Source organism: Nematolebias whitei, chromosome 8, assembly GCF_014905685.2.
Source record: "Nematolebias whitei isolate Nwh7 chromosome 8, NemWhi1, whole genome shotgun sequence".
Taxonomy (NCBI): Eukaryota; Metazoa; Chordata; class Actinopteri; order Cyprinodontiformes; family Rivulidae; genus Nematolebias; species Nematolebias whitei.
In genome coordinates this window covers 22,372,767-22,399,176 of record NC_056505.1, presented here as the reverse complement: position 1 = coordinate 22,399,176, position 26,410 = coordinate 22,372,767, and the positions used below count along the sequence as shown (strand labels likewise).

Genomic DNA, 26,410 nt, shown 5'->3' with positions numbered 1-26,410 from the left:
GAGAGAGAGAGAGAGAGAGAGAGAGAGAGAGAGAGAGAGAGAGAGAGGAGGTGAGTGGAGTCAGCCCCTCAGGTGGGCGGGACTTGCAGCTGTCACTCTCCTCTGGTTGCCATGGTGAGCGGGCGGTCCTGCACAGCGGGACATCCAATGGGAGACGACGCTGCTCGTGTCACCATGGTGACGGGGCTGTGCCCAGGGAGGTTGTGATGGGTTGACAGGTGCGTGACAATCGGAGCTCTCTGCAAGCATGTACGCCAAAGGCAAGAGTAGCAACGTGCCGTCCGACAGCCAAGCCAGAGAAAAGTAAGTTTTATTTATGGGGGGAGGAAACTGCGGCTGTGAGGGAAGTTCACGAGCGGCCGGGGGGGCAGTCTCTCTCACACACTCACACACACGCGCGCACGGAGCTGCGGCAGGAGGGGAGGGTTCACTCTCAGCGGCATGGAGCTCCGTGTTGAGCCAGGCTGGGAAAGTTGGCTTCGTTCGTTTGAACACAGACATTTTATAGGATGATTGGAGACTTAATGAGCTGGATCTGACTTCTTTGAAAAGTTTATTTAAAATGTTTACTTCTCTTCTTCTGAGTCCAACCCTCTGTTGTTGTGATGTCTTGATCATTTCTCAGCAGCATGTTGTCTTCTTGTCTTGTTATTATGAACATGTGGGTTCTTGCCTTGCTTTTAGTCTGTTTACCAGGCTGGATGGTCGTGGGGCTGATACTTGTGTCCAATCCACGACTCTCTCCTGACAAGAAGAGGTTTGTGACAGAACCATGGTCCACATTTTTTAGAGGAGAAAGCTTTGATCTGAGTAAAAGACTTGAAATTATTGGTGTTTTATTCAACTGCATGTGCTGTTTTCCTCAGAACGAGACTTTAAAACGAGTTGGGAGTAACGAGGTTTATTTTGATAATAGAAAACAGCATTTTTATTTAGTTATTAAAATGACCTAAAATATCTCTTTTCACTTTTTAATTTTTTTTAATAGATTCAATATTCGTACGATGAGTTAATCAGGGTTTATCTCATAGTAATATTTAGAAAGTTGTCGTTTTATGTAATTAAAAAAGAACCAGTTTTAGTTAAGTATTATAGACTGAGTGAAGGAAGTAATTGTACAGCAGATCTCTGGGTTGGTTTCGTTCCTTGGAAACCTCACCTCCTGGATGTCGGTGATGTTTAGTGCATGATGGCTTGCTGATGATTTTCTGTGCAGTTTGAATCACCTGCTGCAGAGAATTCATGTTCTGAGACACAAACAGATGGCTCCCACTTTGAAGTTTATTATAACTCTGCTCTGGAGTTTGGCTCTCTTGTTTCTTCCTTGCTTTCTAATTGTCATGTCATAGTAAAAGTTTCCTTATTATTACCATTAGTGGGAAATTACACTGGAAAACTGTAGAAGGAAGGAATTGGCAAACACGAGGATTCTCAATCAAATAAAAATGCAACTGCAATTTGCCCAAACTGAGCTTTCCCAAAGTGAAAAAGTATGATGGTCATGACAGTTTCTGTGTAAGATTAACCTCTTTGATCCGAAAATGGGTTACCTGCTCCACCTCATACGCTGACCTGGACATAGAAAGATATTTTTGCGTTCTTACTGGTGCAATCAAAGTTCAATTGCTGGTTTTGTTGGTATGGAAAAATTCAATTCAATTCAATTCAGTTTATTTATATAACGCCAATTCACAACAAAGTTGTCTCAGGGCACTTAAAAGAAACATTCACATACATGAAAAAGCCAATTACTAAAGTTCTGTATCCAGCGGAATCCAGCAGACGAGTTGAATCTTGGCTTCTTTGCAGTGTCCCATCCTGAGCAAGCAGTGACAACAGTGAAACAAAAGAGTTTGTTTTCTCTGATCTATACCCCAGGTTGATTTAGTCCCGATATGTTCTTGTTTTTCTTCTCTTAGCAGCTCCCTTCTGCAGGGATTGCTACAGCGAGTGAACTTGCATGAAAGATTTGTCAATTGTTTTACACCAGATGTCCTTTCTGACACAACCTGGTCTCAAACCTGCAGCCTCAGGATTACAAGACTGCAGTACTGACAGATTGAACTACCATGACCTGGTTTTAGTCCCAATAATAAGAAATTCTAATATTATTATACAATTGTTCTAACTATGTAGCTTGCACAGTATAATGATGTTATCTTGTAGTGCAGTTTTAGATGTGAGGAGGACTGAGCACACATCCCTGAGTGACTCCGTTAGTGAACACCAATGAGGAAGAGGCACTACCCATCTGAACTGCCTGGGATCTGTTAAAAAAGTCAAATATCTAGAAGCAATGTTTTACTCAAGTGTATTGATCTATATTTTTCACTAAAACATACAAATCTTGTGGGCACAAATGCATCAGTTGGTTATTGAATATACTATCAGTAGCATTTCTTGCCATGACTGTGAACAAAGCAGATAAAAGTGACAAGTTGGAAAGGATATTGTTAACTGTTTGATCAAAAATTTTGAAGAAAAATAAGTGTTTGTTGGTTGTTGTTGTTGTTTTTTTTTTTGTTGTTGTTTTTTTGCCAACTGTTAGAGTAGTGTAAGACGTTTGTTCCAAGAAGTTGTCGTTAACAGATGTGATGAATCTCCTCACATCCACACTTAGGCACTGACACTCATCTATTGTGTACTTTGAATTGAGATCACTTCAGTTTGTCAACACTGTGACAGTGTTTATCTGCATTCCATGAGCCCCATTCTTTATTCTGAATCAATATGAAAAAGACTGAACAGTGGGGCTGAGCTCTGTTGCTGGCTTATCGCATACACTGGCAGAGGCAGAGATAGGAAGTTCGCTCCAGGCCAGACAGATACTAAGAGTGAACATGTGTGTTACATTGGTGAGACACAATATATACTTACTTATTCTAGAGATGTGCAGAAAACCCCTAATCACTTTGTAGTTTTCAATTTATTGCTACATTGGTTTAATAATCATCAGAAATTTAATTCAACCTTTATTTTAACCAGGTTAGTCTTAACTTCAGATTATTATTTTTTTGTTTGTTTTGTGTGTGTGTGTGTGTGTGTGTGTGTGTGGGGGGGGTGTTTAAGATCCTTGTTTATATCCAAAACTAGTGTCTAAAAGATGAGAAGGATGACATTTTTCCGATACACAACTTTGAATTTTCATTACATTATTTAAATTAAACTACACTGCAGCTGATCGTCTCATTATCTGTGTTTACATTTTGTTGCACGAGTTATGATCCGTTGGGCGTTACTGCCGAAACCCTGACGGGCGAAAGCAACGGGCAGCAAGGAGACACAAGATAAAAGAACGAAAATCAAGCAAGCCAAAGTTTTGTTGTCTCTTAACAAGCAGACTTGTTTATCATCGGTGTGCATCAGAGGAGCGAAGCAGACCCAGCGCTCCTGAGCCTTCAGTTGCTTCTCATTTCTGCAGCGCAGCAGGGGATCAGAGAGCCGGAGAGATGCAGGGCAGCAACAGATTGAGAGGAAAGGAGGAAGAGGAGGAGGAAAGGGAGCAGGACCAAGGGAATTTGCTAGATCATTAGTTTACAGTGTTGTAGTATTGACCTCTGAATGGACCCCCGTAGATACAGGCCCATGTAAATGTGGGGGAGCTTTAAATGCCACTGACCTGTATGGATCTTTGATCACTAATCAAACATCTGGATCTTTAGTATGTCCTCCTCGCAGATATATTCTGTCGTTCTTCATCTGGTGTGTAATATACCTCAGGTTTGTCAGAAAGGTTTGCTTATAGAAAGCTTGAATATAAAATTTAGTGTATATAAAATGAATGTCGCATGCTCTAAATAAAAAAAGTGCAACTTTTTCCAAAAGCTACTAGATTTTAAGAATGAATGTGCAGTTTCAGTATGTGGAACCCTAAAGAGCCAAACTCTGTGTGTCTAACTTAAAAATTATAATAAAATCTACGCAAATGTCATGTTAGTAATATTAATCTATGGGAGTTTTCCCTCTGCGTGATTTAACGAGCCTGAAAGGTTGTTAAAAATACCTTATTATCATGAGCTTCATTAACATTAGATTTCTCCTTAACTGCTTTACAGAAAGAAGGAGCATTTATAAAATATGCCTGCCTTTTTGATGTTTTTTCATTGCAAAGATTTTGTTATAATCACTGGAGCACAAAATATTTAAAATGCATTTCATTCAACATGTTATCACATGGCCTTTTTTAATTGACATACGTTGCATAGAAGAGGACTACGTGGCGTTAGAAAATTAGTAAAATCATGTAAGATACATTATGAAGCATTGCTTTACATAGAATCGTAAACATGACCTGTGATTTTTCTACTATGGCTCTCGCTCAAGGCGGACGCCCCCGCTATCCCTCCCCCTGTTATCCTTCCTCCTGCTTTGCTCTCGGTGTGTTTGAAGCTCCTGATACACATCTCCTGAATGAAAAATACAATTATGGATCTGGTGAGCTGGACTTTCAACGCAATCGACAAAATCTTTTCAACAAAATGACAGGGTCCTGGAGAACCCTTTTGTCTGGCTGAAACTCACGCTGCACTGTGCATGCGTGGGTTTTCTCCGGGTGCTCCGGTTTCCTCCCACAGACCAAAAACATGCATGTTAGGCTGATTGGTAACTCTAAATTGTCCCTAGGTGTGAGTGAGAGAGTGAATGGTTGTTTGTCTCGTTTGTCTCTATGTGGCCCTGTGATGGACTTGCGACCCGTCCAGGGTGTACCCCGCCCCTCGCACAGTGATAGCTGGACATGGGCACCGGCGACCCCTGTGACCCAAAATGGAATAAGCGGGTAAAGATAATGGATAGATGGATGGATAACAGGGGCTCTGCTATTTGGCATCGGCGGGGCTCTGTTTTTTTCAACTTTTGAAGAAGACTTCAGCAGCAGTTTCGGCCATGGCAAAGCTTCTGAGTCAGTGTGAAAGTTTGGTTTGTGCTATGAGTACTCAAAATCAGCTGATTTACGGGCTAAACCATAAGATGGAGGCGATTTGTGAGAATCGCAGGCCACCTGTGGCTCCTAGGACTCATCAGTATGTTGGGATCGACCTTGGGGAGGGCTCATAACATGGATCAGTGGAGTGGAATACCCATAAAATTTGGCTATTTTTGACCGAAAAGTTCCAGCAGGACTCAAGGCTGACGAGAAAAAACAGTCCGCTGGAAGAAAAATCAACAATTATGGCTTTTCTGAACTTGACTCCCCCGTTTGGTCTCGGATACGAGCCGATTATCAAATTTCTCCTGGAATAATGGGCAACTAGGGACAAAGCTTCAACTATCACACCCCCAGAACTTCTGTGCAGGCTTATTAGAAATGCCGGCTGAACAACAACATCATCAGGATTGTGGTCTTTATGAAAGTGCTCATGGACAAATCTCAATACCTTGACATCAAATGTACATATGTAATCATGTTTATAAATGTGCTTGCTGGTAGAATTTTGAATGTCTCAAAGAAGAGATCTTTTTTGTAATACCACTATCTATCCTTATGGTTCTTACCCTTTTCCATCTAAAAGTATTCTGATAAAAAATAAGGGGCCACACTTTTTAGCAGCAGCCACGTGCACTCTGCCCATCTTTCGAACGACTGAACGTAATTTCACTGTATCCTGATACAATGATAATAAAGCTTATTCTGATTCTGATCTTATTAGGGCTGGATTAATCTTTTCTGGATTTAGCTCTCCTCCATTGCTTGAGTAAAACCCAGTATTTGTATTTATAACTAAAATTATAATACCAAAATGTATATAGTATACATATGCTTTTGGTTGAAGGTGGGAGAATGAGGGTCTATCTTTGCAGTTTCTCAGCCTTTAGATGGTAATGCTGCTCTGGTCTCCCTCCCTCCTCTTCTTGTCTTCCTCTGCCTGTACCTGTGTTATGGTCTGCACTTGATTTTGATTAGGAGTGACAGTACACGACCACTGAATGTGTACTGCAGTTGTTGAGCGAGTGTAGGTTTCAGTCAGTGGCAGTCAGAGGACACATTCCACATAGTTCTGGGATTGTGGTTCTGACTGAGTAGCATTGCAGCACATAGTGCACATTCCTTTTCTCATCCTTTCTCTTTCTTTGTGTTATGAATCATGGAACAAGCTCTGCCCATGGGCGCAGGCTCTATTTCTCCTTGCTCTCTAAAGCACATTTTATTTTGTTTTTATAGTATTTTCCCCCAAAAGTAAATCTATTTAAAAAAAAAAAAAAGTATTATATCATTAAGCTCAAAATGTCAAATCATGATTTTGCAGAACAACTAAGATGTCATTTAGCTCAGTCTGCAGCGCATCTGCCACCTGTCAATCTGGTGCAGACTGAAGCGCTTCTGGTCCTGTAAGGATTATCATTCTACACACACATGCACACAGATACACACACGCACACACATACTTCCATCTGAACTGAAACACCTCAGAATCCTTCCAAGAGGCTGCCAATGCAGCATTGCGCAGACAGAGGCAAAGCAGTGCATGCTGGGAGTGTTTATCCAGCAGAAGCAATTCAGGCTGCCACTCTGGCTCTGACAGTGACTTGCATTACTGGGTAACAACAATAAAAATGAAGCGGTGTCTTCCCCCCCGAACACACACACTCACACGCACTCACCCACCTTATGCTCATAATGCATTGTGTCAACTGTGCAGGGAATCTATTCGTGTTTGTGTCAATTACCACCCGATGACTGCAACTGATGAGGTTTTGTTGTTTGTTTGTTTTTGAGGGTATTCACTTCATTTCATTGTCATTGGGAAATGACAGAGGTGCATTAATTAGAACAGGAAAAAAAAAGCATTTGTAGCACAAATAAAAGAATGTGCCCTGAGGAACAAACATCCTGTTGACTCGTGTGTTTCAGCGATATTTAAAATAAATTACAATTTTGAATTTATTTTCAACACCTGTGACTGATTTACAATTCCAGTCTTGTTGCTATTTATGTTAAAACCGTTATGAATAAATGAAAGTGTTGTTTGCAAATTTGTTTAAATTGTGATTTTAAGCAAAGTCTTGTTCTCTCAGTCTCCCTATTTATCAGTGCATTAATATAAATATGAAATTTAACAAAACATTTTGCTTCCTAATTAACTATCTGCCCATAAATATTCAATGTTACACAATAGGTAATACCATATAGGCAGCAAATGTAATAGTAATTGCATTTTTTAAATACAAGCAAATAAATCATATGATGCATTTTTAAGAGTCTGTGCATGAAACAGTTCTATTTTGCGTCAAGGTTATTGATCTATCAGAATCTCATCCTGGCCCGTACTTAATGTGAAATGGTAAATTGTAAATGGATTGTACTTATATATTACCTTTCTATCTAAGAAAGATTCTCAAAGTGCTTACAACACAATCTGTGCCCTCATTTACCTCCACACACACATTCTTACAGCACTCTACATCTCTACAAAGCTAATGGAACAAATCATTCTATAGAGACTAATCAGTGCTTTAGATCACATTCATATACTGATGGGACACACATCGGAGGCAATGAGAGGTTCAGTGTCTTACCCAGGGACACTTCATCATGTGACTGCTGGTGGAATCGAACCCCCAACTCTCCCACTGGAGGACAACTGCTCTAACCGCTCAGCCAGAGCTGCACCCGTCAACAAACCTGATCTGTGAGCCACGTGTTACGTACAATATAAAACACCTGAGAGCTCAGAATGGTCCGTATGACTGTGTGTCCTGCCTCTCTCTCTACTGACCATTTTACACTAAGTGGTAAAATATTATGTTATTCTAAATCCAGTGGGTGTTGTACGATGAATCACGAGTTGAGCTTGTTCTTAAAGCTGGCCAGGACAGAATAATACACTGTAAATGTGTTATCTCGTCACTCTTGGCTGCTTTGGGTCAATATAGGGCGTTCTGCATGTGTAAGTCTGTAATCCCATCTGAGCTGTCGGCTCAAAGCACTTTCCCCATATGTTTCATTCCTAAAAACCAGCCTCCATCTGTCTGTCACACTGGCTGTGCGACTGCGAACTGCAGCGTCCAGCGATCATTGCACAGCTAATAGCCTCTCCAGATCTCACGGGATGCTCGTGAACAACAGTGAGAACACAAGATTCTGTCATCACTCAGTTGTTGTCTTTCACTAGCGCTGATGGTTAGTGAGACACGAGTAAAAAAAAACAAAAAACAGATGTTAGTCTGTGTAATCCTCGAGACTGTTTCAGATTATCACCAGACTGAGATTACATGAAGAAATAAAACGCTTATATGTTTCCTCCTCATTTCTGCTTGTGCAGAGCTGCGTTCAAACACAGCTGATGACATTCTGACATGGATGTGATAGAAAACAACCTGCTGAACACACAGAAGCTGCTAGAAGTCCTCTTTTATCTGCTGGCATCCCTTCTAGTCTCTCGCTTATCCCCCGCTGCCAGACTCATAACTTGCCACAGAACTGTTATCAAAGCAGAAACCTGTTATTGAGCTGTGTGAGATGGACGGAACGGCCTCTGATCGACAGAAAAGGCAGGAAAATAGGGTGTCAGTCAACAAACAGGATACTGTTTAAGGCGCCCTCACGGGACACCTTTGGGTTCTTGAGAATTGATGTGACAAAAGGCCTCCGTTGCATGTGAGGGCACAGCATCTTGACACCATTTTATCACTTTCCTCAAAAAGGATGAGGGGGGTTCACACTGTGCTGGTCCCTAAGGACCCCACTGGTGTTCCTGAAAGCTCCTGTTTTAATTAGAAAAAGGCATGTCTTTGTACTCTTTTTCTTCTTCTCATTTCATCTTTTATTTTTCCCCGTCTTCATTTTTTCCCCTGGCAGCAGTGTGAGTGTATCGAGTTGATCTTTTGACTTAAGAGCAGTGCCTTACTCTCTTATTTTGACAGGGTATGTTACAGTAACTGTTTGTTTGGATCTGGCAACTCTCAGGTGTACTAATAATAAAGTTATGAACAAATATGACTGTCTTGAACAAATAAAGCTTATGTAAATTGAAAATAATTACATAAACACTCGTTTTAAACACAACAGCCACTTAGGAGCAAACGAACTGTCTCTTCAAGTCAGCATTTCTGCGTCTACACTTAAAAAAAATCTCCACCCCAAAACAGTGTTGGGGGTGAGTGCTGAGCTAACCAGGCAGTCGTACGTGGCCAGGAGCCCAGATGGAGGAGGCACCTGGAGGTTTCACATGTGGAGTCAGACAACATCGAGCAGGGACAGAGTCAGGCTTGGAACCGTCAAGTAAGGTGGGGTGGGGTAGGACGCTTGACAGAAGTGGAGTGTTTACAAATGTAGATGTTTAACAACCCCTTAAAATACACCAAAATGCAGGAAATCGTGTCTACTTTATTCAAAATTTTCTGGGGGAGGACCCCCAGACTGCCCCACCCCCAACCCGTTATTTGTGTTCCGGCATATATAGGTTTACAAATTAAGCCCCGGTTAAGATGCTGACATTTGGTGGAGCAAAGGAGTCGGAGCAGGTCCTCTACGACTGTGACTGAAGTCATGTTAAACTTTACAGATCAGGACTGGAAGCTACCGCACGTCCAGTCAGGGACTTGGCTGTTCTTGTTAGCGATGTCTCTTGTGGTTTTTGTCAGGATTTTGTTGTTGCTGCTCCTACAGTGACACCAAACATGTTAAGTTTTCATCTATAAACCACGACACGGCCGAGGATACGATCCCTCACAGAGCTTCCTGTAAACTGAGAGCACCTCCAAAAAATCAAATGCTGTTAGTGAGCAGACACGCTCAGTGAAGCTGCTCTGTCTGTCAGGAGCTCAGTTCAGAACTGAATCCATTGTCTTTTGGTTTAAAAGAAAAAAAGTCTAATATATCTCAACTAGCAATTTGTTGCCTCGCAGGAGCTTTTTGGTCACATTTGCAACTGCTTTGTGCTCGTTGATGTAACTTGCATTGTAATTATAATTGCTTTAGTGTAACTGCATATATTCTATACTCACCCCCTTCTTGTCTAGTACGTATTACTGGAGGTTGATTGGAGGCCTCTCTGCTGATGTTCTTCCATCATTAATATGCAAGCTGCGTCACATAGATGCTAGCGCAAGGTTAAGCATGCGTGACGGCCAGGCTTATAGGAACAGCTTCTTGTTCTCTGAGCCCCCCCCCCCCCCCCCCCCACCACAACCGCCACCACCACCCCCGAAAATTTTTTATATATATAGTCATTGTTGTCCATAAATTGTCCTCAATCATTTTGTGTTTTGAACCAGTTGCCTGTTTTGTAAAGTCAAGCCACAGAGCTGCTCACTTTAATTCTCAGGAAATGTACTGTCAACATCTTCTTGCTGGTTCCTCTAAACAACATCATGCTGGTTTTGTTGTTGTTGTTGTTTGACACAGTGAACCAGTCCCAGGAAGTAGATCTTCACCCTGAAGGTTTTACTTGCTGACATGGACTTCCTGACTTTAAGGTCCCTTCATGGCATCCATCAGCCTCTGCTGTGGAGGTGAACTAAAAAGGAACATGAGCAGCTCATGCATGATTTTTATTTTCTCTTTTTATTCTTCTTGTTAGATTATGTCCTTCATTAAAACTTTTTATTTTAAATTTTACTGTAGATTCTTACAAATAAACTTGAACCCCCCCCCCCCCCACACACACACACACACACACACACCTTCTTTAATAAGTTATTATTTTGCTTTTTCTTCCTTTACAGCCTCCTGTGGAAGACTTGATAATGTCTGAAAATGTTTTAACCTTTATTCCCAATGTCATCCCTCCAGTGTTTGTTCTAAAGAGCAGACTGGTATTAAAGCGCCACAGAAAAGATGTTTTAATGTTGTAAATCAAGAGGACGATGGACGTCTTGTTTGTCCATATTTTTGCGGAAAAACAACAACCAAGAAAATCAGACACTTCTGGAAAGAAGTATCTTTGTATTTATATTGTGTCAGGTAAATATTATTAAAATTTTAAAGAAATGTGGGGATTTAAGTTGTATAATGAGTGAAATTAAGAGTTTAAATGACATTTGTTGTCATCATCTCTTTGTGTCCCTGTCCTCTGTGGTGGACACGACATACTTGACAAGAGCAGATTTAGCAGCAGATCTTAAAGACATAATATATTTTATGTAATCTGTAATACTGTACTTTGTTAAATTTAAGTGATTTATTCTAACTGGTGAGAAAAAGCAATAGTGTAATGTTGTGCAAAAGTGTAACAGTAAGATAAGCAAAACAATAGGCAAACTTAAAATAATAATAATAATAATAATAATAATAATAATAATAATGAATTTAATTTGTAACACACTTTTCATTAACAAAAATCTCAAATTGCTACAGAGTGCAACTAAAATCAATGATAAATCAACTAAAATCAGTGATAAAATCAACTAAAATCAATGATAAAATCAACTAAAATCAATGATAAAATCAACTAAAATCAGTGATACAATCATGTGGAGGCAGAATAGGCTTGCTTAAAAAGAAAAGTCTTTAAGCCTTTTTTAAAGTCAGTCAATGATTGTGGAGATCTGTATATGTCTTTATAGACATAAAATAATGCAATAACTGGCCTATGGCCAATAAAACATTGTCATCTATGTTCTCTGAATAAGCAGAAGTTTGTTTTTCCTGAGTTTTATGGCTGTGTTGCATTTAGGATTTACTATAAAAGCTTGTAAAGGAAGCAGAACAAGGAAAACACTCGTAAAAATCACAGGTGATCTTTCAGCTGTGAAATTAAACAAACTCCCCACGAGAGGTGACTCAATCTAAACAAATCAAAGCCGAATGATACGGAGCTCAAATTAAAACAGGGACGGACCGGCCTCTGCTTTTATTTGATTGATCCACTTCACTTTGTGGTTTTTTAGTTTTTTTTTTTTGGACAAACATGCAGGTTTTCTCAGAAAGGACACATGCTCAGTGGGTTGGTAAACAGTGAGTTTACCCATCGTGCCTTCTCGTCGTCCCTCTGGTTCGCCGTCTCTTGGATAAGCGGGCATTTCCTGTTATGTCAGCACTGAGCATTGTTTGCTCTGTGAGACAGTCTCTGTGCCGCTGACTGAACTGCAGCTGACTCACTTTGTCGGATTGAGTCTGTACGAGGCAGGACGGGGGGGGGGGGGGGGGGGGGGTGTGTGTGTTGTGTTCCCCTCGTAATCTATTGTCTGTTCGTTTTAATTGCAGCTGCTCTGATTTGTTGCATCAATATATACAAGTTACAGACTGAATCTAGTACTTCACTTTTCTACTGATACACGAAAAAGCGACTACATTTTAGTTTAACAGCAACACACTTTAATCTGAGAATGGATTATGTTACAATATTTAAACTTCTTTCTTCTTTCGGCTGCTCACTTCTTCAGGAGTGGCCACAGTGAACTGACTTGCATGAAGACTTGGCAATTGTTTTTGTTTAATGTCAGATGTCCTTCCTGACGCAACAATAGACCACCGAGCTACCACAGTTCTCTCTGTGGAGCAGAAAGCTGCCATCTAGGGCGCCCGGGGGAGTTGATGGTGGGGGTTAAGGGTCTTGCTCAAGGAGCCAGAGTGGGGCAAACAAGGATGGAGGCAGGTGTGGGTGCTTCACCTTTCCCACCCACATTTTGATGTTGTCGGTACCGGGAGTTGAACCGGCGACCTTCCGATCATAGGTCCACTTGCCCTAACCTCTGCGCCACCACTCCCATGTTACAATATTTAAACTAAAATATTCAAATAAAATGCATCTATTAATAGAAAATTCTCATGATTTACTGCTTTTTGTTGTTTAGAACAGTAGTTCTCAAAGTGGGGTCCCCGGACCCCCAGGGGTCCATAAGCTGGTGCTTGGGGGTCCGCAAATTTAAAAAAATATATATTTTACAAGTATGTAGATGTTTAACAACCAGTTAAAATACATCAAAATGCATGAAATCACATCTACTTTATTTAACATTTTCTGGAGAGGACCCCCCCCCAGACCCCCCCCCCCCCAACCCCGCCCATTATTTGTGTTCTGGTACTTGGTCTGACTACTGCTGTTATGATTCTGTTCAGTTTTATGTAAAGAGTTTCTGTAATAATTTGAAGAAGTGACAATACATTTATTATGTTCATTATGTGATTAGATAAAGTTTTAAATTGTTTTTTGATGCTGTTAATTTTCTCAAAACTATAACTTTTGGAAGTTGAAATTAAAAAATGTAGTTAATTAAGTGTGCCTTGAATGAAAAATAACCTGTGTTTAAAAGTATGTAAATTGTATTAACACTAGTAAAGTACAGGTCTTAAGTATTTAAGTTAGACAAATATTTCCATTGCATCAAAGAGACAAACTGAAGAAAATTATTTAATAAACAGGAGGTCCCTGAAACTTTTTCTTCCCTGTAAGGGGTCCCTGAACCCAAAAAGTTTGAAAACCCCTGGTTTAGAATAATAGTTTGAATGTCAGTGTTTTTATAGACTTGGTATAGCAACATCTTGTAGAAAACATTTAGTTTACTTTCTGTTCTGTTGGATGTGTCCGTTACGCTTCATGCTCTACAGATCAGATCGTTATCGGGTTTGGGTGTATGGTTCTGAAGGTGCAGCATGTTCTGGCATTATAGCACAGGGTGGAGATTTTCTGCTACAGTTGGACTTGTGGTCGGAGGAGCTTGATAAGTTGGCTGCTATCAGCCTCTGCCCTGCACAGCTGTTTGGCTTTTTAATATTAGCTGACGGTTTATTTTTTCTTATTAATGAATTGTTGTGCAATTATTCAGATGGTCCATAATTAGGGTGTTCACTGAAGTCAACAGTCTGATATTAGTCAGTACTGATATTCATGAGTGGTACTTTTTGGCTCGTGTGCAGAAGTGTTCTCTCCAGTCGTCCCACAGCATCGCTCGTCACTATCAACGACCAGATAAATACATGTTGACTCTGAGCTGCTGATAAAAATAAAAATAAAAAGTCTGAAACTGTTTATTAAATCACATGTGCAAGAAGTTATTAAACATGCAATATGCCAACAGGTTCCAAACTTTGTTATAAATAAGATTAACTTAATAGTTAACATATACTTTTTGAAACATTAGACTTCCTTAAAAGAAACTTAACCCATCCTGTAATATATTTGAGTTTCAAGCGTGCTGCATTTCTTTCCACCTTGTTTTGGTCTGCCCTAAGGGTGGACCGGGGGGGTGCTGTTTCTGAGATTTACAGTTAATGAAAAGTAAACACAAGGTCTTCACTGAGGAGATCTGAGGCTGCTCTTGCTCTCCGTCAGGATATGAGCTTCATTCTTTTGACTTAAAGTATGACTTTTCACCTTGGGCAAGTTCAAATCTGCACAGCTGGAATTTTTCACTGGAAGTCACTTTGTTACCCGACGTCCATCCACTGCAACACGCTGCTGATTCAGTAGTTGCCCTTTTTTTGTTGTTTTTTTTCTAAATGTTTATTGTAATATTAAAAACTTTTGTATATGTAGCAGCCCCCCAGCTCTTCAACAACATTCAGCGCAGCCTCGACGGGTGATTTTTAGGTTCTCTTTTTTTATTTTCTCTTCAATCCAGATCACCATAATCACTGTGAAAACTAAAACATATACAAACATTTAGATACAAAACATGGAGTTATAATACAAACAAACACAACGTACCTTGCTGCTTTCACCAGGGGAACGCAAAGCATAGATTTAACTTTGTTTCCTTTACACATCAACCATTTGAGTCCTGCTGACAGTTGTTTTTCATCCATTCATTAGTGCACTGATTGCTGCCAGCTTTTATAAGGCTGATCCTTATTGGCTATGGCATCCTGTGAGGTACAAAATAAACAAAACTCATTGAAAACTACAAATACCATGAAATCAAAACAAAATATTTATGAACAACCAAAAAAGTCAATCAAAACAGACAAACTTCTATAAACAATCTACACAATTTTGAAATTAATTTTAAACAATTTACACAAATCATTTAAAATAATTTACAATCCATTACAGTATACTTTGTGCTATTTTAACTGCTCATGCGTCAAAGCTAATTCAAGAGATGATTGCTAAGACTTGGTTTTCATTACTTTTATACTTTATTAAAATGTTTAATTGTATTTACAACGATTGTCTCTTTTTAGAGAAACATCTTCAGTTCCTTCAAAAATGTTGCTCTGTTTGAATTTCAGCACAGTTGCTCTGTTTTACCATATCATACCATACCATACCATACCATACCATACCATACCATACCATACCATTTTATTTAAAGAGCACTTAAAACAGTGACATGGCCAACCAAAGTGCTGTACAGACAGAACAACAGACAACACATGAAGCAAAATACAAAATGAAGTAAATCAGAATATAGACATAAAAACAATGCAGATAATAAATATGACGACAAACCAGTGTGGAGCGTACAGGTTCAAAACACAGATCCTCTGGTGTTGAAAGCTACTGAATAGTAGTGGGTTTTTAAATGGGATTTGAAAACCGAGAGGGAGGGGGCCTGTCTGACAAGCAGAGGTAACTCATTCCAAAGTCTTGGTCCTTCTACAGAGAAGGCCGTCATCTCTGTGCTTTAGATGAGTTCCTGAAACTGTGAGGAGCAATTGGTCCGCTGACCTCAGGGAACGTGGAGGGACTTACGGTTGTAGCAAATCAGAGAGATGGGGGGTGCGAAACTGTTCAGTGATTTGTAGACATACAGGAGTATTTTGAACTGGATTCGAAGGTGAACCAGTAACCAGTGCAGTGAGGCCAAAACTGGTGTAATGTGCTCTCTTTTGCCTGTACTGGTTAAAAATCGGGCTGCTGCAGTCTGGACCAGTTGCAGTCATGCAATGGAGGTCTGACTGATACCAAATAGGAGTGAATTGCAGTAATCAAGCCTAGATGTAATGAATGCATGTATTACTGTCTCCAGGTTATTTTTGGACAATATGGGCTTCAGTTTAGACAGCCGCCTCAGTTGGAAGAAACATGATTCATGATTTAACAATCATGTTTACATGATTGTTAAGTTTCAGGGAAGGGTCCATTATCACTCCCAGATTTGTGACTCTTTGTTTTTCTGACAGGGATAGAGTGGAAAGGTTGATGCATTGGTTTTTGAGTGTGTCGTTGGGAGAGAACAACATGACTTCAGACTTCTTTTCATTGAAATTTAAGAAGTTTAAAGCCATCCAGTCCCTGATGTCAGCCAGGCAGTCGAGCAGAGGTTGAATAGAGCATGTACCATTGTGTCTTAGGGGGAAGTAAATTTGACAGTCATCGGCATAGAAGTGAAAGGGTATGTTGTGTTTCTGGAAAATAGCACCAAGTGGCAGCAGGCATAAAGAGAATACTAGGGGACCCAGGATGGACCCCTGCGGAACCCCCCATTTAAGCTCTGTCGCTGAAGAACTAAAATCCTTGATGGAGACACAAAAGGATCTGTCAGCGAGATAGGATCTGAACGAATTGAGGGCTGACCCTGTGATGCCCACCCACTGCTCTAACCTAGCAATGTGGATCTCATGGTCGATGGTGTCAAAGGCGGCTGTGAGGTCCAATAGGACAAGCAGCACAGAATCACCAGTATTTGTTGATCTGAAGGTGCCATTAAAAACCTTCAATAGGGCAGTTTCAGTGCTGTGGAGAGGTTTAAAGCCAGATTGGAATAGCTCTAATGCCGTGATCCTCCAGGAAGCACTTCAACTGGGACTCAACTGTTTTCTTCAGCATTTTAGAAACAAATGGGAGTTTGGAGACAGGCTGGAAGTTGGGCACAACTGAGGGGTCAAGGCTTGGTTTTTTTCAGGAGAGGCTGGACAGCAGCATGTTTAAAGGTTTTTGGCACCACACCAGTGGAAAAACTACAGTTTACTATGGCAAGAATGGACGGACCTAGAGTAGGAAAAACCTCCTTTAGTAGTCGAGAGGAGACCACATCAAAGGGGGAACCAGAAGGTTTCAAGTTTTTGTCTTCTTTTGCTATTTTTAGTTTTTAGCTCGCCTTTAGCTATTTTTTGCCTTTGTCCAGCATTTTGAACTTGTAGCTTTAAATAATTTTATCTATGATTTTACAGCTTTTAACAATAATGTGTATGTATTGTCATCATTGTATGTTCCCATACAATGGTGAAATTGGCTCTCTGCATTTAACCCCTCCACCACCAGGTGGAGCAGTGGGCAACTATTGAAAGCGCTGGGGAGCAACTGGGGATGAGGTGTCCTGCTCAGAGACACCACGAGATGTGCAATGACTTGGGATCGAGCCCAGGACCTTCAGGTCCTGTGTCGGCTGCCCTGCCTCTACACCATCTCCGCTCCCATTTTAACTTTTTACCTAGCATTTTGCTTCTATTAACTTAAACAAATCAGCAACTTCAGCAAAATTTAACAAACTCACTGAGCATCCTGTTTTCACGTTGCATTTTTACAGAAAATGCAAGTTTTTTCTAGTATGAATTGTAGTTTTTATATATTTTAAATGCAGTTAAGTCATGTGACTACCCTAAAAGCCTCCTATGTAATGCCACAGATTTAATTCATGTTGAACTCTTCCTGCTTCATTTTTCCAGTTGTTTATTGCTTTTTGTTGCTCTCGTGTTGAACCGTTCAGACCTGTGCTCTCTGAAGGCTTCTCCTACTTTACGTTGTGCAATAAAGTCTTTGACAAACATTTCCACAGCCAAATAGCACGTGTGTCCATGTCAGAGTTGACAAAGTATATACAGCAGATAAAACCATTTATTTAGCTATGACCGTCTCTCCTCGGGCTGTTTTTCTATGCAGAATTATGACACGTGTTTTGTTTAATCTTCCAAGCTGCGGAGAACTTTCTAATGCTTCTATCAACTCAACAAACCTGCAACTGAAGTCAGAGCAAAGTCAGCATGAAATGAAAGAGAGCGGGAGAGAAATTCTTTTTATGAATATCTCCCATTCAAGTGCTCTGTCTTTAGAATAAGCCATTAGAGGGATCCCAGGAGATGCCATGGAGTGGTAATGGAGAATATAGATTTAACTTGTGACCATCAGCAAAATGCCAATTAGAAATGCATCAGTGAGTAGGGTGTAACATAGCTGAAGTACACTGCCTTGTGCTCATTAACTTCAGGCATGTGTTTCCCTCTTTCACTGAGATATTTCACAAAAATAAAGCTTTTAATGTTTTTGCCTTTATGTTTTTGGTTAGCTGTGCTCATACAGTCTTTTTACACGAAAATCCAAAGCCTCTTCCATAAGAAACACGAAGGAATTTAGTTTTTTTCCAGTTTTGCAGTGGATTGTCTACAGTGAATTAGTAAAAGTGAGTGTCTAGGCTCTGTCCGCAGGCCGGAGCATCTGACCAGCCCTCTCAGTTCATTTCATTAATGATTTACTCTCGACATTTCTCTTTCGCTTTACTTCTCCATCATTGGTCTTCCTTCTCCTCTCAAGCTTCTTTTATATCCCTTCCTCTTCCCCTCTAACCTCTTATCTGTATCTCTCTGTTAACTCGTGAGCTGTCTATCTCCATCCTCTCGTATTGATGTACAATTTCCTCTGCCATTTACAATCCTAGTCTTCTGGAGTTATTTATTGTGGAAAATGTTCCAACAGTTGAAAGTGTAGCTGGAATAAAGCACCTGTTGTAATTTGCAGCTTCATTAATGCAAGATTTTCCAAAAGCATCAGAGATTTGTTAACTGGAACCTGATTTTCTACAAGAAGTGATGGTGTTGGTGTACTGTTTCCGTTCAAGTCATGTGCGTAAAAGTTTCTGTCTTGAATATGCACTTCAGTGTAGAAAGGCTCCTTAATCCCTAAAGGTTGTTCTGGCTCTTGTTCTGTTCCTCCGTTGTTGTTGCGAGGCGCTGTGTATAAGATGAATTATTCAGCCACGTAATGGGTCTATATTTGTCGTTGTTTATCCTGCCTCAGTGCCCCCACCCTCACTACTCGTCCGTACGTCTGTCCGACTGTCTGTTTTGGCGAGCGGGGCCTCGTTCAGGATGCTCCACTTTAATGAATGAAGTGAGGTCATTTAGTGGGACTCTTAATGGGACATAAAGCCCTGCTGCTGCTGGGTTTGATTAATCAGGGAAAGTGTTTGGCTGTCACACACAGGGCTGTCCTCAGCACGAGCAGCAGCTCCATCCCTGCTCTCCTTTTATGACGCGGTCCCTCTCTGTTCTCACCAGGGCCTGAGCTGGTTTCACTTTCAGAAGCTTGATTGGCGAAAGGACGTTCACTTGGTTCTGCTGTGGACTGAGCTTCATGATGAAGACCATGATCCTAAAGAGTCACGTCTGTGATCTGTGTTGCTCTAGTGGGCAGCAGCTCAATGATATCTCTGAAATCATTTCATCAAGTCGACATGGAGGCTAACAAACAGGAGTAAACTTCTGTAAACAACTGTTTTTTTTCTTCTTCATGGTTCAAATTGCATGGGGGAGGAAGGTTTGACTCCCCCAATTACAACTTGGTCTTTCCCAAATGATGTGAAAACAACACATCAGGGAGGTTGAATTCCTATATTCTATATTATTTCTCATTTTAAACGTTAAAAATAATCTGTTATTATGATCTCACACTGCTCCTAAAGTGGACCATCTCATAACGCTGCTGTTACATGACCCTCCCCCTGCTGTCACTTACACCGTTAGCTGAACCTCCCGTCCTGGGTGCCGCTTCTCCAATTAGCTGCAAGTCAAGCAGACACGAAGTCAGCGCGGAAACTTTAGGGGTAACAATCAGTTTTAAGTTATTGAGAAAGATCGGACAAAGTCTGGATTTAAAGGAGGAGTTTTTGGACTCGGATCAGAACTTTTATCTTTCCAAAAATGTATTCATTTCCCATTTTACCTGTTGAATAGAACGCTGAATCAGGTCGAGTACTGATGTGCTTTTTTTGTTACGCTATTGTCAAAATATTAGCTGACATATTTACATTAATTATGAAATTAATCAGTGTTCTCTGTTTGCAATGACAGTAAGACACAGATCTGTGAATGCTGTAAATGTTTGATCCTAACGTGTCCCTCCCATCGCGTGATGCTGATGTGGAGCTCTGATCTTGAATGTTGAAAGTTTGTTTTGTTGATTACAGAGATTGTTGTGTTTTATATGAACTGCTGACTGTCGTTCATTATAAATTATATCTATGGTGTGGAAGCAAACCTAATGTGAAAACCGGGAAAATACTAAAACTGTCACATTTGGATTGGACAGGCTTAGTGTGAAAAATAATAAAGTCAGTATTATTCCTTTCTTAAGGAGAACATCCTGATATACAACGGGATGTTAGTTTTGTTTTAATAAAACAGATATAATTTGTCTTTCTGTAATAAAACCAGAGTTTATTCACTTGGTTTTCTTACTTGTGCAGTTGCAGCTGTCACAGTTTGTCACACATGCTGTGACGAGTGTTTAACAGCAGACACAGAAAGATGAAACATCATGGACAAAATTATGAGAACTGCAAATATATATCCTTATATTAAAGGCAAAAAATAGTTATTTAATAAATTATATCACCCAAATGTAGCAGAATAAAATACTGTTGTGATTTACAGAGGCCAAGTTTTTATTTCTGAGATGTTATTGCTGTAGGGAATCTGGAGAATTCCCTTTTTCGCCTTTTTATTGCTTTATTTGTTTGTTTGTTCACCTGATAGCAAAGTTCCTCAAAGACATTACAGCTCAGCAGATCCCTGAGATCATCCATTGCCGTGAAAAGATTTAAGGCAGTAATTTGCTGTTTTGTGGTGGGTAAGAACAAGCAGGAGATAATTACAGTCCATAATTTCCTGACTGTGGCTCCGTTCGAGTTATTATCACCTCTCACGCAGGAGTCATTAACATTCACTAATAAAAATCTAAGGACGTTTAGCTCATATGGAGCGATGTGCTCTGCCAACGACTTTGCTTTACTTTACTCCTTTCTTTCTGTGTGTTACGAGCAAAGCGTTTGATCATTTTCCCGTTTGAAAACGGCAGAGATGCAGTTTGGTTTAGTTTGTTCTCGACGCGGGGTTTTAATTTACAGAAGGAGGTCACAGCAGGGTGCTCGGTTAAACTGAGACGGCGCTCGGTGAGAGAGCTCGACTTTGGAATATGAAAGTTTGCAGCTTCAACGAGCATTCGTCTTGGAGCTCCCCTGATATCACCCATCACCTTCAACCCATCTGCTCCCCACAACCCCCACCTTTTTTGCCTAATCCTAAGAAACTTTGATCTCGTGTCAGCTCTTGTCACAGCATCGCTCTCTTTCGCTCAGATTTTCTCTGTAAGTCTTCGTCTTGGTGGACATGCAGCCATACTTTATGTGCGTCTCTGTCTCCGGCTGCTTGGTGTCTTTCACTTATTAGTTCATGATGCCCTAATTCTACAAAAAGTTGGGACATTGTGTGAAATCTAAATCAAAGCAGGATGCAATAACTTGCAAATCCCATAAAACTATATTTAATTCACAATGAAATAGTAAGCATATCAAAAGGTTAAAAGAAATGGTGTAATGTTGTGGGGAAAGTAGTGTAGTTTTTAATATAATGGCTGCAACATGTCTGAAAGAGTAAAGGCAGCCCAGGTTTACCACTGAAACCTCTCAGCAACCGTTTGTAAACAACTAGAACTGAGGAGACGAGTTGTACAGTCTCGTTTCTTATCTGATGTAAGATTCTAGCTGTTCAACAGTCCCCACATGTTTTCTATTGGGGAGGTCTGGACTGCAGGGGGTCACTTCAGCAGCTGGACTCCTCTACTTCAGAACCACATCGTTATAACGTCGGCGTATTGTTTTTATGCTACTAGTGCTTAGTGTATTTTTAGTTAACGCTTTTCTTAGTTCATATCTTAGAACTTATTACTGTTTTTTTTTTTACATTTTATACTTTTGTTGGACGTAACTGGGATCCTGTGTACACAGTTTCGTTCCACCACATGTGCCACATGTGGTGCGTATGACAAATAAAGAACCTTGAATCCTTGAATCCTTATACTTGATGCAGTCTGTGGTTCTGCATCATCTTGCTGAAATTTGCAAGGCCTTCTCCAAAAAGAATCGTGATCTGGATGGGAGCATTTGTTGTTCTAAAACTTGTCCTGCATTTATGGTGCTTTTCCAGATGTGTAAACTTCCCAGGCCATAGGCACTAATGCACCCCTATACCATCAGAGAGGCTTTTCGGGTTTTTTTTAATGAGAACTCATTTTCAAGAGAGACCTGTTTTTTTGGGAGCAGATGGTGGGGGTTAAGGACCTTGCTCAAGGGCTCAGAGTGGGGCAGATGAGGGTGGAGGCAGGTGTGGGTGCGTCACCTTTTCCACCCACATTTTGATGTTGACGGTACCGGTAGTTGAACCTGCAACTTTCCGATCACAGACCCATCTTCTCCAACCTCTGCACCACCACTCCCCTATGCTAGGCATGCTTTTGATCTGTGTGCTGATATCAGGCTGGATGGTCCTTCTCCTCTTTAGTTTTCCACTTTACTGCAGTCTACCTGTATTTTAAATGAAATGTGGAGCAGAGAAAACTGCAGCATTTCTGGATGATGCTCACAGTTTTTTGCAAACAGTTGAACTTCTGTCTATCTTTGCTTCTGAGACAATCAGCATCTTCAAAATACGTTTTTTAATATACCCAGTCCTCTTACTGACCTGTTGCCACTTTACATAATAGGTTGGGAAAAGCTCCTTCAGCTCTTTTTGACTTTTACAGCCTTTCGTTGCTCCAGTCTCAGCTTTTTGAGACTTGTTGCTGCCATCAAATTCAAAATGACCATTTTAAGCAAATCAATGCGATCTGTATTTTTATTATGTTTTGTGCAACATCCCAACTTTTTTGGGGGGAAATGAGGTGTAAATCAGAAATCCCTTTCTGACATTTTACCCCAGTCTAAAAATATTATTCATCCTATTTTGTTATTTAGTGCAAAAAATCAGTGTGTTCGCGCTTTGCTGCACATGTGTTTAACCCTTACAGACTTTTCATATTAATATCAGAGTGACATCATCCAGAGTCTGTAACAGCTTCTGCTGAAACACCACACAGATGTTTGATTTTCTTTCTTTCTTTTTAGTTTTGTTTTTTATCACCACTCTTTATTTTATTGGGCGCATCAGGCTGTCGGCTACATCTGTTTTAAAATGCCCCCCACCCTCGTAGCAATAAAGCAGTGATTGACCTACATTTAGTCAAAGCTGGAACTGTCTGAAGTCTTTCAGATTAACTACAAGTTTCAGTTTAATGTGTCAATAAAGTATTATTAAAAGCATTTAAGGTTTAAGAAATTACGTAACTCAGTTTCTGCGAGGGAGAGACGTTGGATGAACTGATCCTCAGTTGGTGTTTGCATCTCTGTTAAAGCAGAAGTTTAAGGAGTGCGTGCTGACACGATGAGAAGATAAGACACCGGCATTGATGCCAGACATCAATTGTCACTTTTCATTAATCTGAGGAGGGTTATGACACCATTTAAAAATAATTCCCGCTCTATAATTGCACAATAAAGAAGATTAGTCGCCAGTGGAAAAACATTTGGGATTATTGCCAAGCTTCCCATCAGTAGGTGTCCCAATAGGTTCACCCTGAGGTCAGACCGTGCAGTGGCAAAAAGCCCAAGAAGCCTCATTAAAGTTCATGGCATTTGTTATCAGGAGAGCATTTTATTTATTTTTAAAAATAAAACATGATAGTTCAAAACTGGCTTGAAAATGTCAGACTTGCAGAATAATGTCAGGTGTGATTACAATGGAGAAATCTGACATTAATGTATATCACTATTATCAAAAAACGACTATCAGTACAGACATCTTATAACGATTATAAAACATTGAGGTGTGATGATGGTTCAGGCTGGTTTTATTACAAATTATCAGGGCATTGAGTTGACCACAAGCTTCTCTGTAGCTACACCAAAGAACTTTAGAGTCAAAAGTGAGGCCATGGGTCTAAGAGCTGAAGCTTGGCTCATCTGGACAATGATCCCAAACACAACTTTAAATCTACAACAGAATGACTGAAAAGAGTCAAGAATCACAGTGTTACAAAAGTTCACACTTGGACTTGTGATTCTGTGCATCAGAATTTCAGGGATGACCTGCAGAGTTAAATGTCATTAAGCAAAAAAAGAAAGAAAGAGGGATGATTATACCTTTGAAAGTTTTTATTTAACACAAAGTAAAACCATTGTGTCATTTTAACTGCAGTAAACACATTTAAATAAAAGTTGTCTGCCTGAAAAAAGGAGCATTAGACCTAACAAAGGAACAGGCTCTGATCATTTCAACTCCAGTTCAACTCTAGTTAAAATACTGTCTATTCAACCTTGTAATGGGTCAATAGTGAGCAATATTTTAACTTCCTGACACCATTTTCAAAACTTGGACCTGAGTGTCGAGTCATTTGAAGACATCTCTCGACTCCTCAATAAGCTTTCAATAATCTTTCAATAGTTTTTCAATAGTTTTTCAATAGTCTTTCAATAATCTTTCAATAAGGCCATGGATGGTGCATATCTTCTGGTTGACTCTCCTTGGTGAAATCCAATTTTGGTGTGTTAGTGGTGCTGTGGGTGCCCCCAGTTCAATGACGTATATACTGGTATATATGTCATTGGTCCATCTCTTCTTGAAGGTGGGTCTAACTTTACCTGCCACTTTGCTGTGATTCAATGGACCAACTCCCCTCTCACCATTGGTTACTTTCAAACTAATGAACAAATAAAAAAATTTAAAAAAAAATGCAACGTGAATGTAACTTGTAACGCAATGCATTATAGAAATGTAGTGATTTGTAGTAAAAAGTACAGATACTTAATGTAAAATGGAGTGGAGTAAAAGTCGAAAGTACCATGTTTAACTCTACTTAAGTAAAGTACAGATACATGAAAAATGTACTTAAGTACAGTAACAAATTACTTGTACTTTGTTACATCCCACCACTGATAAAAAGTGACCAACGAACTGAAGTAAACAGAAGCAATGTTGTAAAAATATTTCTCCAGTTTTATTCCCAATTAAAGACCATTCATTAGGATACCACCTGCTGCCTTTCATGCCAGATCTATTGACACTTGTTGTGAATGACTGGCAGCCGTTACCACATCCAATTTGAATTCAGAATCAGTCAAATTCACTCAGGTGTAGCCATTTTTACCATTTTTGTGTAAGCTAAGGTCAATTAGCTGTGAGGGTCATCTTTATTTGGATCGACTCTAAACATTACCATTTAGTTATTATTTCCTAAAGTTTTCACTAAAATCCATCCAGTGGCTCATGAGATAGTTTGTTTACTAACAGAGTAAAAGTTAATTCCAATATTTAATGGCAACATGTTACGTCCCGTGATCAGTTAGCACTCGGGGATCAGTGTCTGCTATGACTACAACAAATAGTGGCTCAGTTTCTGTAACACTGACTGAATTTTAGCCATTTTTGTGTCCTCTAAGTGTGCTTGATGTGGCGGTCATCTTGAATCCTCCAGACGTTAATCAGCTGTAGATGTCAACCCAATGATTACTTTAGAGGTTTCGTTCAAATCCACTAAGTGATTCATGAGATATTTTGCTAACGGTACAAACGCACACAATCCATTATCGCTCCACCTTCACCTTTGGAAGAAAATGATACAAAAATAATATATAAAGTTATTGCAGCTAAAGGTGACTAATGTTCACTTGTTTTATCTCATAAAGCCTTTTGCTAATTTTTTCTAGAATAAATAGGTGAAATGTGCCTTGGGTTGTGGTTTTCCATAGATTATTTACATAAAGCCTTAAAATTCCAGATTAAATTCCAATTAAAACTGGACCATTTCCAGGTCTTTCTTGTAAAATAATCCCCGAGGCTCAATGGGATTAACTTGTATAAATAAAGGCTGAATGAAAAAAAAAAAAATCAAAGATGACACACACTCTCTTTTATGACACATTTTTGCATTTGAACAAAGCAGGTTTCTGATTTGGAAACAAGTTTGACATTATTAAGCGGCCCACACCACCCACTAACTGCTCTACACTGAACAGCGTGATTAAACCCTGAAAGAAAAGAGAGAAGACCTCTCCCTGTCCTCTAACAGCTGTTTCAGAGGCTGTCTGTATTCATCACTTCCTTTAGAGATGATTTCCTGCTGCTGCCCACGCACAAACCCCTAATTTATCTTGTGCAAAGAGGGCAAATTTATGACATGTTTTTGTCTGACTAGATGAGACCCTGTTGTCTCTACCCTGCTTTGTGGCTGATGTTAGTTACTAACACAGAAAATCTCCACTACTGGGAATACAAACTGCTGAAGAGGTGATTTTTTTTTTTGGTGCTGCACTAATGGAGGATAGCATGTTTACTTTTAAGAATCAAACCAGTAATCCATCGCTTCTCTCTTTTTTTTTTTTTCTTATGTTACATTTAATTTGATTTTCTTATGCCAGCGTAGTGGCAGCTCCTGTAAATATGTCACTTAACATGTTGATATAGAAATTATTATTTTAATGCTTTTATGCCAATCTAGACCTA

At 39.9% G+C, this 26,410-nt stretch overlaps 1 protein-coding gene across 1 annotated transcript in view; it reads left to right on the top strand.

Annotated features, from left to right (window-relative positions):
* The first annotated feature begins 240 nt into the window (after positions 1–240).
* ssbp2a (single stranded DNA binding protein 2a) overlaps positions 241–26,410 on the top strand; it is a 68,021-nt gene continuing 41,851 nt past the window's right edge. The window contains exon 1 of the mRNA XM_037680658.1: positions 241–303. Coding sequence (XP_037536586.1) covers positions 248–303 — 56 coding nt within the window. The 5' untranslated portion in view covers positions 241–247. The remainder of the gene's footprint in view (positions 304–26,410) is intronic.